Source organism: Aotus nancymaae, unplaced genomic scaffold, assembly GCF_030222135.1.
Source record: "Aotus nancymaae isolate 86718 unplaced genomic scaffold, 86718_ANA_hifiasm-v0.15.2.pri h1tg000059l, whole genome shotgun sequence".
NCBI classification, from domain to species: Eukaryota; Metazoa; Chordata; class Mammalia; order Primates; family Aotidae; genus Aotus; species Aotus nancymaae.
The window spans coordinates 49,947,888-49,963,940 of record NW_026988473.1 but is presented as its reverse complement, the minus strand read 5'-3'; the positions used below and the strand labels follow the sequence as shown (position 1 = coordinate 49,963,940).

The window sequence follows — 16,053 nt, the reverse complement described above, 5'->3', positions numbered from 1 at the left end:
TGGTGTACCCATCACCTGAGTGGTGTACATTGTTCAATTATTTAAAATTCAGTTGTTCAAAAATTATATGTACTTCCAAGGCATCTTATAATCATTTTTTTCTAATTTTTATAATCCACATTAAAATATTGAGATTTGATAAGCATAATAATATTGGGATTATTTAATACTTAATTTATATTTGACTATATAAATATGAAAAATACTACTTTTTTACTTTTAACAGTATTACTAGTCTAATTATGGGTATAAATAATGCCTTCATTTAATAAGAACTATACCTCATCAAAGAGATCACAAGATCTATAAGGAGGACCTCTTTCTGAAACAAAACCTGCAAATGCCATTCCATTGAGTACTTTAGTGAGGAAATCATTCTCGACCAAACCACGCTGCCCCAAGAATGCTGTCTGTAAAAAAAAAAAGAAAGAAAATGTGAAATAATAATTTATCACTTGGCAATGGACAAGTGGTCAAAGCAAAAATATAATAAAAACATCAAAGCCTATATAAATTCCTTCATGTATAAATATGTATTCTCATAAACATATTTCTCTCAAAGAGAGTTATTCTGAAATACTACATGTACTGAAAAGAATAAAAATGAATCTGTCTACAAGGAGGAAAAATCAGAAATTGACACTCGATTTTAAAAGAAAAACTGATTTAAAGTTAACATATTCTAAAGGAAGACATTATGTGAGTTCCATATTATTATTAAGAACTGATATCTAACCACACAAAACAGAAATTTTAAATAATCACATTTGATAAATCAAGGTCAAAATAAATGGCCAGGAAAAAAAAACAAGTAGTTTTACTAAATTAGAATATATTTTTTGGACAGATACAATACAGCACTGTAACTTACTTTGTGGAAATGTATTACTGGCTCTGCATGAATTCTTATAAGTTGCAGGCAGGATCTATATCCTTGGAAGAGTTGTGCAAATAATCTAAGGAAAACTGCTCGCACTTCTTTATCCTAAAAACGTAAGAAGAAATGTTAGGTAATTTAACTTTTTAAAAACAAATGAAATATCATTGAGTCAAAAAGGTGAAAGGGCATATATCCCAAGTCCTCTGATTTTTATATCCACCAAAACACAGTCACAACCAAATAAAAGACAAATATAAGAAGAAAAAACTCTCATGATTGTATTTTGAAAGCTTATGAAATTTTTCCAAAGTTTATCAAACTTATTATATCTACTCTTATATGAATAAGGTATGACTTTGAAAACTGTTTTGATAATCCAGCTTTTACTGGAATCATAGTCTAGAACTATAAGGAAACTTGTTAGTCAATTCCTTACTTAATTGATCAGGAAATGAAGGTCAAGAATGCTTAAGTATTTGTGTTTAGCACCCTGAGGTTCCTTAAAAGCACACTGCTAAGAAATGTTCTAAGCAAAATAAAAAGGGGGCCTCTGTTACGGCTTCCAATTTGAACTATTTTCATCCACACACTCCTCAAACTTGATTTTCTCCTATTACCAGCATTCTTTGTATCCATTTTTGTAAGCATCTCCTTTGTTTTTAATCCTTGCCTGATCTTTTCAATTTGATGCTTGGCACAGTTTTCCAGGCTATAATCTAGGTTCTGATTTTCTGTCCTACACTTACTCATCCTCCCTCAGGGCAGCAGTTTAATCCCTAGTGGCCGCTTGCCCAGTGCCCTTCCCTGTGGCTCCTTCTTGAACAGGACATAAGGACAGTCTCCTAATTTCTAATTTGGGACACTTTTTACTCTGCTGTCCATCTAACTCTAACTTCACTTAGCTTCTTTAATAACCCTACAAATAAAAGTACAGCTTTCTTAAACAGCATTGAATTTAAATATTAAACTTCTTACCAGCATTTTTGAGTGGGATAAAGCTGTTCGTGGAGGAGGAAAAGCATGATCTGCTACTTCCAAATCTGGGTGTAAAATCTAAAGCAAAGAAGTTTCGTTATGTAAAATGTCATAATATCAATGAAATCTATTATTGGGGCATTAAGATGAAAATGTCGGCATATGAATTATGATATATTCCTTCCATGAATACAATTCAATTAGCTGGGGTAGCTCTATATGTACTATTGTAGAAACATATTTAATTGAAAAGACAACATATTCAGTTGAAAACAAGTTCTAGAAAACATACGCAGTATGGCCTAATTTATTTGAAAATAAAATAAATCCTAAATCTATATATGTACATACATTGATGTATATACAAATGAGAATGAAAAGTTCTGAAAAAAATACACTGAACTATAAAATAGTAGTCATCTCTGGGAAGGGAATAATCTAGGTCAGAGCTATTTGTTTATGCAGTTGAATTTTTTAAAACAGCTACTTGTTTTTATGTTTCTAAGTGTAATTTAAAATTACTGAGCAGAGGCAAGGTGTGGTGGCTTACGCCTGTAATCCCAGCACTTTGGGAGGCTGAGGTGGGCGGATCACAAGGTCAGGAGTTCGAGACCAGCCTGGCCAATATGGTGAAACCCCATCTCTACTAAAACTACAAAAATTAGCTGGGCGTGGTGGCGGGTGCTTGTAGTCTCAGCTACTCAGGAGGTTGAGTCAGGAGATTCACTTGAACCTGGGAGGCAGAGGTTGCAGTGAGCCAATATCATGCCACTGCACTCCAGCCTGGGCAACAGAGCGAGACTCCATCTCAAAAAAAAAAAAAAAAAAATTAGCGAGGAGAAAGAAAATACAAAATAAAATTTTGAACTTTGCAGTCCAGACAGATAAAAGTATAAAACTATATCACAAAACTGCTATAAATATATGAAGTATAATATATGAAATGTAAAGTATAATTAATTCAACTTAGGGAAAACTAAAAAAATAAAATAAAATAACTTTTGAGTTAGGGTTTGAAGGAAATGAGGTTGGGGAGCAGCTGGGAAAGAAGGGCCTGTATAGGACTTGCACAGAGAAGATGAAATTGTATACGTATGTAGCAAATTTTTGTCTTTGCAGAATCATTTTCAAATACTAAAGTTTTTGATGGTAAGCTGAGAATAGACCAAAAGACTCAAAACAACACTTAAAAACAACACTAAAAATTGGCAGTCCAAGTCACTGAATCACTACCACAGTATAAAATATCTTGGTGTCTATAAAGTAATCCATAGTTATTACACAGTTTAAGCACTGTGTTGCCATTTGATTATAATTATTTACTAGTGAAACAAAGCTTATATACTTGTGTGTCAATGCTCCCCATCATCCATAAAATCTAGTCTCTTCTTGGTCCTTGTTTGACAACACACTATGCTATTTCTTATCCACAGAGCTATAAATAGTACCTAATCCACCACTGTGCTTAATAAATATAACAATATGTACACTCAGGTTTACCAAAAAGGAATTTTACACATTGATCAAATTTGTTGGCACAGGTGTTGCAGGTTTAGGTATACAAGTATGCAGCAGAACCCTTACCAGGAGCCACTGGCTTAAGAACTAAAATCTTAACCTTTGTTAATTTTAGTACTTAACCCCTAAATAACTACTCATATCAGTAGTAAGTAACCACACATAAGATTTAATCACTATATGAATTCTAGAAACATTAAACTTTCTTCAGTCATTCAAATACTACCTTCGCAGCTTTTGCTATATCTATATACCATCTATTCAATTATAGAGTTAATATTTTTCTTCAAATTGTCTTTAAATCAATTCACCATTTTTTTTTTTTTTTTGAGATGGAGTCTTGCTTTTTGGCCCAGGCTGGAGTGCAGTGGCATGATCTCGGCTCCCTGCAACCTCCACCTCCTGGGTTCAAGCGGTTCTTCTGCCTCAGCCTCCTGAGTAGCTGGGATTACAAGCATGTACCACCACACCCAGCTAATTTTTTTTGGTATTTTTAGTAGAGACAGAGTTTCACCGTGTTGGTCAGGCTAGTCTCGAACTCCTGACCTTGTGACCTGTCCACTGTGGTCTCCCAAAGCAATGGGATTACAGGTGTGAGCCACTGCACCCGGCTCAATCAACTCACCTTCTTAAACCTAGTATTTTCTTAAATGATATCTGAGAAATCACAGGTTCTATATGCCATTTTAAGTACATTATATAAAAACATAATCATTAAAATAAAAAAGGTTGACCACATATTATCCCAAATCATGCTTCACTTTGGCAAACAATCACTTAGTCATTGTAAAAACATTCACCCTATAGGTAATGACCAGGAAACAGCCTAGAGATAAAATGTGATTCTCAATAATACCAGTGGCAGAACACAGACTGGAATTCAGGTATCCTGTATCCTACACTAGTGTCTTTTCCACTCTATCACATCTTGTATTTCAGATTACAAATTATATTAGGAAAAGTCTGTCTTCTCTAACTGTTCCCATTTCATAGATACCACTACGACAATAAAAGGACTAACAGAAATCTGAAAGTTTTCTGAGAATAAAATCCCTCCTGGTAATCCTAGGCTTCCAAGTTTCTATTTAAGAGGGAAAAAATGTTTCAAACAGCCCAGAATAAAATATTCTTTAAGTAGAATATGAAGGCTTTAGTTCTAGTAAAGTCTTCAAAAGGAATGCAGAATTTCTATAGCTCAACTTACTGATGATAAGCACCTAAAGGGCTTTCAGTAAAACAAAATACTGTGTTTTCAAAAAATCAGCTAAGGTAAAATAACTACAAAAAAATTAAATTTGTTTCAGTGAGAAAAACCCAAGCCACAAGATTTTTAAAAACTTTACTTGGCTTGAATGTAGAGTATACTTTTCCTTCTTTGGTATTTCTATTCATATAGCATTAAGAATGGAATGTTGGACATTTAATGCATCAATAAGACACATCTTTCTGTAATAACCTGAAAGTATCGGCAAGACAATATAATAGTATTTTGTAGGTATCAAAGAGGAATGAGACGCCAATAGTGTGGTTAGAGAAAGAAGCCAACATCTAATAGGGGATCTTAGAGGAATCAGGGGTTTCAAGGCAGAGTCTTGTTTTCAAAGTTGAATTTCCCGTACCTAGGACAGTACTAAACAAGCAAGCTGAATGAAGAAATAAATGTGGAACAAATATTCAGTTAGGATCCAAAATATATTCTTTAGATGACTAAATAGTAAATGAAGAATTCTATTCTAAATACTATGTGAGAGTATGTTCATGTTTTAAACATATAGCTCTTTTTAAATTAAAGTAACAAAGTGCATTGACAAAGGTTTTAAATTTCAGCTACCTTAGCTTTAGATTTAAATCACGAGAAAGTTACTATTACAAAAACATGTCATACCAAAGAAAGAGCTGATTGAGTCTGATGTAGAAGTGGTTCTGGGAGGGAAGAGAGGTGAATACATTCAGGAATTTTAATAGTGCCTCCATCCAAATCTGCTATGATTACATCTAACTGAAAGAGATAAAAAAAAAAATTAACCTATAATTACCAAAATACATTTGTTGTTAAGCAAATTATTTTTGCCTTGACTAATTCAAAATGAGAAGAATCAGGTGTGGAAGAGACTCTTGGTTGTCCACAGTAGCAGAATTCTGCACTAACAAATTCCCAGCTGCCCATATTTCCCAGCTTCCTTTAAAATTACGTGTGGCATGTGGCTAAGATTCTGCCAATAAAACATGAGAAGTGGCATGTGTCTTTCTGTCCTTCAAGATAGGGGATGTGTAAAGCTCTCCTATGCAGTCTTTTCTTTTCCCTTAGACTGAAATTATAAACTGGCATCAAACCAGCCTTCAGCATACACATGATGACAATGCCTGGGAGGATTCTGTTGGAGAAACAAGAAGGATGGAAGCTTGGATCTTGAATGACTTCATGGAGCAAACTGTTCTGGCATAATGGAACATCTCTCCGGACTGCTGCATGAGTGTTCAGTAACACTTTATTTTGTTTGAGTCATTGCATTTTGTTCTGAATTTTACTGTATGTGCTGCTGCAGCAAGCACAGAGTCACTGCAATTTTGACACTTTATTCAAGTAGTTTAGTAGTACCCTAAACAAATTAGTATTTATTCCAAGAATTAACAAACAAAACAGTTAGTATACATCAAAAGGGTGTTTTTTTAGCGGCTTAGAAAAATCTGATCTTTAGCATTTTACAAAAGTCTATTTAAAAATAACTCACATAAAAATGTAAGAGAAAACAGCCAAGATGAGTGAAGTTGTTATGTTAACAATTTCATAATTCATTCTAATTTATTCATTACAATTTAAGAAATTTACATTTGGCAACACTTGGTTTGTCCTAACTCCAGTGACTGTTGATTTTTATTTATTTATTTATTTTTGAGAGGGAGTCTCATTCTTGCTCAGGCTGGAGTGTAGTGGTGCAGTCTTGGCTCACTGCAACCTCCACCTCCCAGGTTCAAGCGATTCTCCTGCTTCAGCCTCCCGAGTAGCTGGGATTACAGGCATGCACCACCATGCCCAGCTAATTTTTTGTATTTTAGTAGAGACGGGGCTTCTCCATGTTGGCCAGGATGGTCTCGAATTCCTGACCTCAGGTGATCTGCTTGCCTTGGCCTCCCAAAGTGCTGGGATTACAGGTGTGAGCCACACCACTGTGCCCGGCCTCCAGTGACTGTTTATATTTAGCAGAAAAAAAATTATCTACAAACCAGATGGTATGCTTCTAATAAGTACTAATTAGGTTTTACTGCATGTTTATTAATTTACACAGTTTTATATGGTGATACCAAAATTAAATAGGAACTAAGTATCAGTGTATAAAGTTAGAAAGAATGATGACTATCTGAATAAAAGTCCTGCTTACAATTATAATGTTGAATAATATTTTGTTAGTTTAAATGATACCTCTGATTTGGTTACAACTGTAATTACTTCTTTGCTGGCATTTAAAACTAAAACCGAAGTAGAATTACAACCTTGGGGATCTGTGGATCATAGATGTTATATAGCCTAACTTTACAGTAAAGAATTTTTCTCATACTACCTGAAAAGTGTCACGCTATCTGTTCCTTACACTCTACTTACAGTGCTTGAGGGTACACTCTTCATCTCACATAAGGAAATCCATTCTATAACTGGGTAGTTCTAATTGTTGGAAACACTTTTACTGGGCAGAAATCTTTTACTATGGCCACTGTATCCACTGATTCTATTTCAGCCTTTTAGAGTTACAAAAAATGAATCTTAACCCTTCTTCTATGACAGTAACTTAAATATTTATCTTTACCCATCACATAGTATTAAATTATTATCTGAGAAAATTTCCTTAGGCCCTTACAGAATATAGTTTCTAAATTCTTGATAATCCTGGATGTCATTTTCTGATGTGCTTTATTTTGTTACATCCCTCATAAAGTGATACACAGAACTAAATGAATTATTCCCGAACTGGCTTGAATGTAGAGTATACTTTTCCTTATTTGGTATTTCTATTCACATGGCATTAAGAATACAAACATTTGGTGGACACTTATACCAAACTTGTGTTCCACTAAAACTCTTCACTCTTTTTCATATGCTTTCTGCTTTGTTAATTTTAAGCATTTTGGTATCAAGATAGGTCTCACTTCAAAATATAAATCAATTATGCAGTGATATCAAAAGTCTAAATAGAATATTAATAGATTAATTTATCTTTTGTCATATACAAGATGAATAATAAAGATAAACAATGTACCAAAAGAGGGATATTTAAAAACATTAATGAATTCCTTTTTAAAACCGCCTATACTTACTATATGGCAAAAGTATTATACAGACTTTTCAATGATATTTTTCTTCTATCCAATCTTTTCTATTGGAAATGCTACAGATCTGAAAACAGTGATTAGTTGAAATGTTATAGGACCCAAAGAAATATGATAAACTTCTAGACTCAATAACTGGAAATTTTAAAGATGAATACTTACAAGTTCATGGATATCAGTTTTAAAGATAGAATGTACTCCAATAATGAAAGGTGTTGGGGAACTTAGAACTTCCAGTAGCTGAGCCGGGAGAATAGGAATATAAGGATAACTGGAAATAATAAAAATATGTGTCAAATATATTTTTCTTTAACATAAACATTTTCTTCCATTTTTACGTTGTATAAGTTTTATATTACCTATGTTTAGAAACTGCCAATAATGTTTTCATGATTTTTAATATTAAAATTTTGGAAAAAATGATTTAAAAATCTTCATGTGAAAGATATGATCAGATATAATAAGATATAAAGTAAATGGAATCCCAGGCTACTTCCTTATCCTTTGTTTCTTCTAGGCAAGCAGTCTCTTTAGGTCCTCTAATACTGTTTGAAAGCATTTTTCCTGACATAGAAACCCAACATTAGACAGCAACATTGACTCTCTGATAGGGCCTCCTCTCTCAATATGAGGCAATGATTTGTCTATATAAAACAAGCCTTCAAATTCCACTTTCTATACTTGATTTTTGCATTCAATAAGAATGGCCAAAAAAAAAAAAAAAAAAATAGGGCCAACAATTCTCTATCTTATCTAAAAAGTTAAGAAAAGCACCTAGATTTAAAAAAAAAATTTTTAAAGAAATTCTGGAGAGAGTCTAAAATTTTATCTTGTTTTATGAACGAATTTACTAGATGTTAGGATTGTCAATTGATAAAACAGTATATCTGAGGTATAATATTTTACTTACGGCACTATTAGGCATCTCTGTTTAGATTTGTTTTGTTTTTTATTTTTTATTAGGAAAAAATGTTTAACATATCCCCTAAAAAAACACAGGGAAAAATAATAATGAAGCCCCACTAATTGTCAACTTTGACAATTACCAATGCATGGCTAATATATGTATTTCTACCCATTTTTTTTCTCTTCTCTACTGTATCACTTTGAAGCAAATCCCAGATGTCATATTGTTTACCCATAAATGCTTCAGTGGGTATTTAAGAAAGATAAGAGCTTTTTATTAATAGAATCTCTATTATTATAACTTTTAAAAATTAATAATCCTTTAATATCAAATAGCATTGACAAAACATTTATGCCAATTGTATTAAAAGATCATTAAAAGTTGCTGAAAATGCTATTCAAATTAAATATTTTTATAGTAATCAACATTCAGCAATGGAAAACTTGGAAAGTCTCTAATTCTAGGCTACTATGACTCATTTAACAGCATGACTTTGTAAAATATCCCCACATGGTTCAAAACCATTGTACCGTAACATTTTGATTCATCAACAACAAGTGACATGTACTTTAGGAATAAATAAAATTAACAAATGAAAACCTTACCTGTATTTAAGAGGAAACATTAAAGATTCCAGCGCTCTACAAGCATCACTAAGTCTCTGGAAACTTGCTGAATGGAAGAGAACCTTATTTTCTGTGAGGACTGCACAAAAGAGGCTCAGGACATTTTGAATTCCTGAAAAGAGCAAGAGGTTATCAAATGCATTTAATTTTATATGTGCTGTCAACAATTATAGATAGTATACACACACAAAAAAAAGCCAGTATTTTTGGACTCTCTGAAGGAAAATACTTGGTTAAACTGTTAAATTCCATATAACCTGTGAGTACTTGTTTTCCCAAACTTTCAGTATTGTCTTTATTCTTCACATCAGGTAATACGCATTGAACCTATTAGTTGTTTAGAAATAGACTATTACCTTCTTTTCAACTTCATCTCTAAGGCCTGTATTTAGGTTCCTGTTTTAGAATGCTAGCATTGTTCTAAACACTAACCCCTGCAGAGTCTATTTGTCTGATGTTAATACTGCATCAGCTTTGTTGTTGTTGAAATTTGCCTATATCTTTTCTCATCTTTTAATTTCAACTTTTCTCTACTTCTTGTAAACAGCATAACAAATGCTCCACAATTTAATGATGGGGATACGTCCTAATAAACCCATTGTAAAGTTGAAAAATCTTAAATTGAACATAAATAAGAGACTATCTGTAATTGAAGTATTTTTAATCCAGTCTGACAACTTTTGTCTTTTAGCTAGTTCACTTAATCCACCTACATTTATTGTAATTATTGAGCTGTACACCATTGTGGTATCTTATTTTATACTTTTAATTTTTTCTACCTCCTTTTTTTTTCTTTCTTTTTGATTTCTCCTGTCTCTTCGTTCATCCCCTCTGTTACAGTATTTATAAACTTTTTCTATTTTAGTGACAACTCTAAAAAATACAACATATTTATCAAATTGAAGTTAAATAAACATATCATTTCTTATTTTCTCCTATTACTAAACCAAATCAACTTTTTTTATATCACTTCAACTTTAATCATATGGACCCTGTAAAGCAAGAGTCCCCATTTGTTTTCTCAAGGTAAAATACTATTATTTTCCCTTTACCATAGCTTATTTCTTAATGTAACATGCAAATTTCCTTAGTCTATTAATTGCTATTCCTTCTTATCATTTCCAACTTTTCCCATGTGATACATCAGAACCTTTAGTTCAGATTTTAATCTTCTCTAATTTTGACTAATGTAATAGTTTCATAAGTGAGTTTCCTAATCCAGTCCCTATTCCCTACAAATTTACCCTCCAGACAGTTGTTAGAATAATGGACATAAAATAAAAATCTGATGATGTCACTGTTGTTCCTCAAACCATTTAATATTATCCTTCTGGGCATGATTTCCTTTTCTTTTTTTTTTTTTTTTTTTGAAATGGAGTCTCGCTCTGTTGCCCAGGCTGGAGTGCAATGGCTTGGTCTCGGCTCACTGCAACCTCTGCCTCCCAGGTTCAAGAGATTCTCCTGCCTCAGCATCTCAAGTAGCTAGGATTATAGGCGCCCGTCACCATGCCCGGTTAATTTTTGTAATTTTAGTAAAGACGGGGTTTCAGCATGTTGGCCAGGCTGGTCTCAAACTCCTGAACTCGTGATCCACCCACCTCAGCCTCCCAAAGTGCTGGGATTACAGGCGTGAGCCACCACGCCCAGCCTCTGGGCATGATTTTCAAATACATTTTGCTCCACAAAAGCAATTTAGCTAGAGAAACCTTTTTATATATTCATATTTGTTTTTATATTAATCTCTCTGAGTTTCAGTGAAAAAACAACACCTATTTAGGATTTTTAAGAAGAAATGAGATAAGGAGTTCTCAGCACAGTACCATGATAAATAATCAATACATATTAGTGGATAGATACTATGATTATTATTGTAATTGTTGTGGTTGTTATCATTAATTTTCCCTGAACTTAGGGTTCTGATGCTATAAAAGGTTTGAAAATATGTAACATACAAAATTAAGTCTGAACTCCAAACCAAAATGCCTCTATGGACTTATGCTCATCTTCAAAATCCTGTTGCCACCTTCCACCATATGTGATCACAATCAATGTTGAACTTATCTAGTTCTCAGAACACTTCTTTGACACTTTAGTTTCTATTTGTTTTGCTCATGTGCTCTCTGCCTGATGTCTAAATCATTAGAATGAGAATTCCTCAAAGATGACACTGAGCCTTATACACTACCATATCCTACCTCCTAGCACCATACCTAGTTTATAGCTGGCACTCAAGAATGTTTCATATAACTGACATATAACTAACGAAGCTGTCTGAATGATGACACAAGTCACTATGAAAAGACTTTAAAAATTTCAATGAGGCTAGGAGCGGTGGCTCATGCCTGTAATCCCAGCACTTTGGCAGATCATATCAGGTGAGGAGTTCAAGACCAGCCTGGCTAACATAGTGAAACCCACATCTCTACTAAGAATACAAAAATTAAGCCAGGCGTGGTGGCTCACACCTGTAATCCCAGCACTTTGGAGGCCAAGGCGGGCGGATCACCTCAGGTCAGGAGTTCAAGACCAGCCAGACCAACATGGTGAAACCCCATCTTAAAAAAAAAAAAAAAAAAAGAATACAAAAATTAGCTGGGCGTGGTGGTATGTTCCTGTAGTCCCAGCTACTCAGGAGGCTGAGGCAGGAGAATCACTTGAATGTGGGAGGTGGAGGGTGCAGTGAGACAAGATTGCGCCATTATACTCCAGCCTGGGTGACAGAGCAAGACTCCATCTCCCAAAAAAAAAAAAAAAAAAAGTTCAATGAAAGGTGTTAAATTCCACACATAAGTGAGGTTGTGTAGTATTTGTCTTTTTGTGCCTGACTCTTTCATTTATCAAAATGTCCTTCAGGTTCAACTATATCATAGGAAATGGCATAATTTCCTTCTTTTTAATGGCTAGGATGGAAAGAGGGAATGGGGAATTGTTGATCAAAGGGTGCAAAGTTTTAATTAAACAGGAGGAATAAGTTTTTGAGATCTATTGCATAGGAGTGTGAGGACAGTCAATAAAAATGCATTATATATTTCAAAATAGCTTTAATTTCAAAACAGAATTAATTTCAAAGGTCTCAACACACAAAATGGTGAGGTGGTGAATATGTTAATTAGCTTGATTTAACCATGCCACATTGTATTTATAAATCAAAACACTACATTGTACTCTGTAGATGTACACAATTATAACTTGCAAATTAAAAATATTAATGAAAGAAGATGTCAACAAGTATCTCTATAAATTAAAATACAGAAAGTGTAAAATGTATAAGTCATTAACAAAAAGATCAATAAATTCAATTATTTTAAATTAAAAATTTATGTGTCAGAAAATATTAGGCTGGGCACAGTGGCTTACACCTGGAACCTCAGTACCTTGGGAGGCCAACAGAGGAGGATTGCTTGAGCTCAGGAGTTCAAAACCAGCCTGGGCAACATAGCAAGATACTGCTTCTCTAAACAAAGAGAGAGAAAGAAGGAGGGAAGGAGGGAGGAAGGGAGGGAGGGAGGGAGGGAGGAAGGAAGGAAGGGAGGAAGGGAGGAAGGGAGGAAGGAAGGAAGGAAGGAAGGAACATTAAAAATGTAAAGACAAGTCTCAGACTGAGAAATCACCTAGAAAGTATATAAATGAAAAAAAAGATGTGTCCAAAATATGTTTTTTAAAAAACTCTGCTAAAATCGACAAGAAAAAGCATCATAATATGAATTCACAATTCACAAAAGAGAAATCCAAAATGGTTGATAATATATGAAAAGATGCTCCAATATCTCTAGTAATCAGAAAAATTCACCAGGCACGGTGGCTCACGCCTGTAATCCCAGCACTTTGGGAGGTAGAGGTGGGAGGATTCCTTGAGCCCAGAAGTTCAAGATCAGAATGGGCAACATAGTGAGATCTTGTCTCTACAAATAATAAAAAAATTAGCTGGGTGTGGTGGCACATATCTGTGGTGCCAGTTATTTGGGAGACTGAAGTGGGGAATCACTTGAGCCCAGGGAGTGGGGGCTGAGCCATGCTTGCACTACTGCACTCCAGCCTGGGATAAAGACCCTGTCTCAAAAAAATAAAAAACAAAACACCTATCACAATAGCCAAAATTTAAGCCTGATAATTCTAAATTTTTATGAGGATGGGGAGGAAAAGGAACTACCAAAAGGAACTACCATATATACTGCTGTGAAAAGTATACATAAAGCAAAATTAAGATGCACATACCTTATGACCTATTACAGTAATTTTAGTAATTCCATTCTTATTTACCATAGAAACTCTCTCACAAGCACCCATGAAGACAAGCAGAAAGTGGTACATTGTAGTAGTATTTGAAATAATGAAAAATGTGGACACATGCTAAATGTGAGAATGAATGAACTGTGGTAAAATCCTACTATGAAATTGTTTACTACGACTGAAAATGGCAGATGTTGACTGAAACAAAAAATTAAAACTATAAATGTATTATTCAAAATTCACAAAACTAAATAAAGAAATTTAAATACAAAAAAAATCTGTTTTTTTTTTTTTTTTTGTAAAATTTGTGGATTTATACTTGTGGATTTAATATGAATTTTAAAAACCCACTAAGGTTTTGGTATACTTGAACAACAGTGGAAATGAATGAGATAGCATTATATGTATCATCGTGAATAACTCTCCCAAATATAATACTGAGTGAGGGTAGTAGGTACACAATGATTATACAGTTGTGAAAAGAAAATACATCTCAGAACCCCAAAACCACCAAGCCAAAGGGAAGTCTGGCTGCAAACTACATCAGGAAAACCTATCTCCCATTTTATTCCTAAATAAGATGGCTACAAAGATTTAAAAAAAAAAAAAAAAGCTACATATCTCCCTCACAATTTGCTCACAAGGAAATTCCCTGTGGACAAAAGGTAGAAAAACTCAAAGTCATCCCTGTGCTAATGTGAGACAAATGCATATCTGATTGCTTCTTCTGCCCTATTGTTTCATTAAGCCAGACTAAGTGACTATTCTTCTTTCTCTCACATGTAAATTGTGTATTCAGTAAAAGGCTAATCAGAGACTCAGAAGAGTGCAACCTTTTGTCTCCTATATACCTATGACCTGGAAGCCTCCTCCCCTGCTTTGAGTTGTCCTGCCTTTCCAGACCAAACCAATGCACATCTTATGCATATTGACTGGCATCTCATTGTTATAGTAGGTAGCTAGTTAGACATGGGCAGGGAAGGAGAGGACTCCCCTCCCCACTCACCACCAGGAATGTCAGGCAACCATCAGGTGGTTATTAAAATGTCTCTCTAAAATAATAATTGGTTACAGCTGATGCCAGGGAAAGGCAGTCTTCCAATAGATAGAAACATCTGAAACTGGTGATTAACAGCTTCCTGATAAAATCTCAGGAGCTGGGTAAGTGGGCTTATGCCTATGCACTAAGAGGCAAAGTGGCAGAGTTTAACTGGCATATGACCCTCTAGGAATATTTGGATTGGTAATGGAAGAACGCCTCAAGTGAGCATGCATACAACTCCTGTAAACACACTGCACATGTGACCCCCTACCAAGTGCTGACAGGTCTTTGTGCATGCGGAGTGCCCACCTCAAGGGAAGAATCAGATGAGGAGAGATGCAAGACCCTGGACACATGACAACATATAAAACCCGAGTCAAAGGTCAAACAGTGTACTTGGTCTCTCAAGTCACCTGCTTGGCCCTCTTCCAAGTGTACGTTACTGCCTTTTGTTCCTGCTCTAATGCTTTTAAATAAACTTTCACTCCTGCTCTAAAACTTGCCTTGGTCTCTCTGCCTTATGCTCCTTGGTCGAATTTTTTCTTCTGAGGAAGCAGGAATTGAGGTTACTGCAGACCCGTATGGATTTGCTGCCAGTAAAATGCTTTGGTGCTGTGACATGGATACGTTCCCTAATGTTAACATACTTTGGTGCCACGTGACTCAAATACACTTCCTCAGTGGTAAGACATCTCTATGCCTCACCTTCTTTGGCTGGAGGTGTTTAACCCCTGTACACAGTTTCGTTTGTTCTTTTCATTCTCCGGATTACTAACCAAACCCCAGAACAATTCTTCTCAGCCACGGTGGCTCTGTTCCCCAAGTTGATCTCTCAGCTCCTGCTGACGGGTAGCTCACAGGGATATGATGTCCTTCCCAGGTCAGATCCTTGACCTGAGACACACTGGCTCTCCTAGACAAGAGGCCCAGACATTGCATGGGCCTCCTAGACAAGAGGCCCAGACATTGCATGGGCCTCCTAGAATGTCTAGGAGGCCCATGCAATGTCTGGGGTTTCCTCTGCTTTTTCAACTAAAATTGGCTCTTTCCCAAAAACCCACACCACTTATTCTCCTGTTCTCTCTGTATGAATTCTGAAATGGCCTTGTGCACCCCCAGGACTCCACCTTGAGGCAAGTCTGCCTCTTCTGCTTTCACACTCTGCATGCCATGTAACTGTTATTCATACACGCACAACTCTTACTGAATTTGTGCAGCAGCAAAGACACAGGCTTCCTTGTGGATTTCTTGAGACTTACACTAGTTTTCACCCTACCAACTCAGATGACCCCTGACCCTGCCTCTCTGTTGGCACACTGCCAGGACAGACACTAATTGGAACCCCAGTCAGCTCCTGATGACTTACCGTATACATTTTGTTCCTGTTAACGCTCCAGGGCTGAGTTTTTCCAGAGGCTTTTGAAGTTGTTTTTCCACTCGCATAGGGCCTCCTGGCCCTTTAAGGACCCCAACGACTTGCGGTTTTTGGAGTTAGCACCCCTTTGGGAGAAGGGGAAATTCTTCCCTTGCCATTTGTGAGTTTTCATCCCAA

The 16,053-nt window shown here is 35.4% G+C and overlaps 1 protein-coding gene across 4 annotated transcripts in view; it reads right to left on the bottom strand.

Moving 5' to 3' along the window:
- The window catches only part of SBF2 (SET binding factor 2), a 472,399-nt gene that overhangs the window by 210,029 nt on the left and 246,317 nt on the right, over positions 1–16,053 (bottom strand). For all 4 annotated transcript variants that reach the window (XR_010338354.1, XM_012456679.3, XM_012456682.3 and 1 more), the window contains exons 7-12: positions 9,209–9,341; positions 7,859–7,967; positions 5,259–5,372; positions 1,856–1,933; positions 872–985; positions 282–410 (exon numbers count right to left, since the gene is read on the bottom strand). Coding sequence is in view for 3 of the 4 variants with exons in the window: in XM_012456679.3 (XP_012312102.1) it covers positions 282–410; positions 872–985; positions 1,856–1,933; positions 5,259–5,372; positions 7,859–7,967; positions 9,209–9,341 (677 nt within the window). In the remaining variant the exon portion in view is untranslated. The remainder of the gene's footprint in view (positions 1–281; positions 411–871; positions 986–1,855; positions 1,934–5,258; positions 5,373–7,858; positions 7,968–9,208; positions 9,342–16,053) is intronic.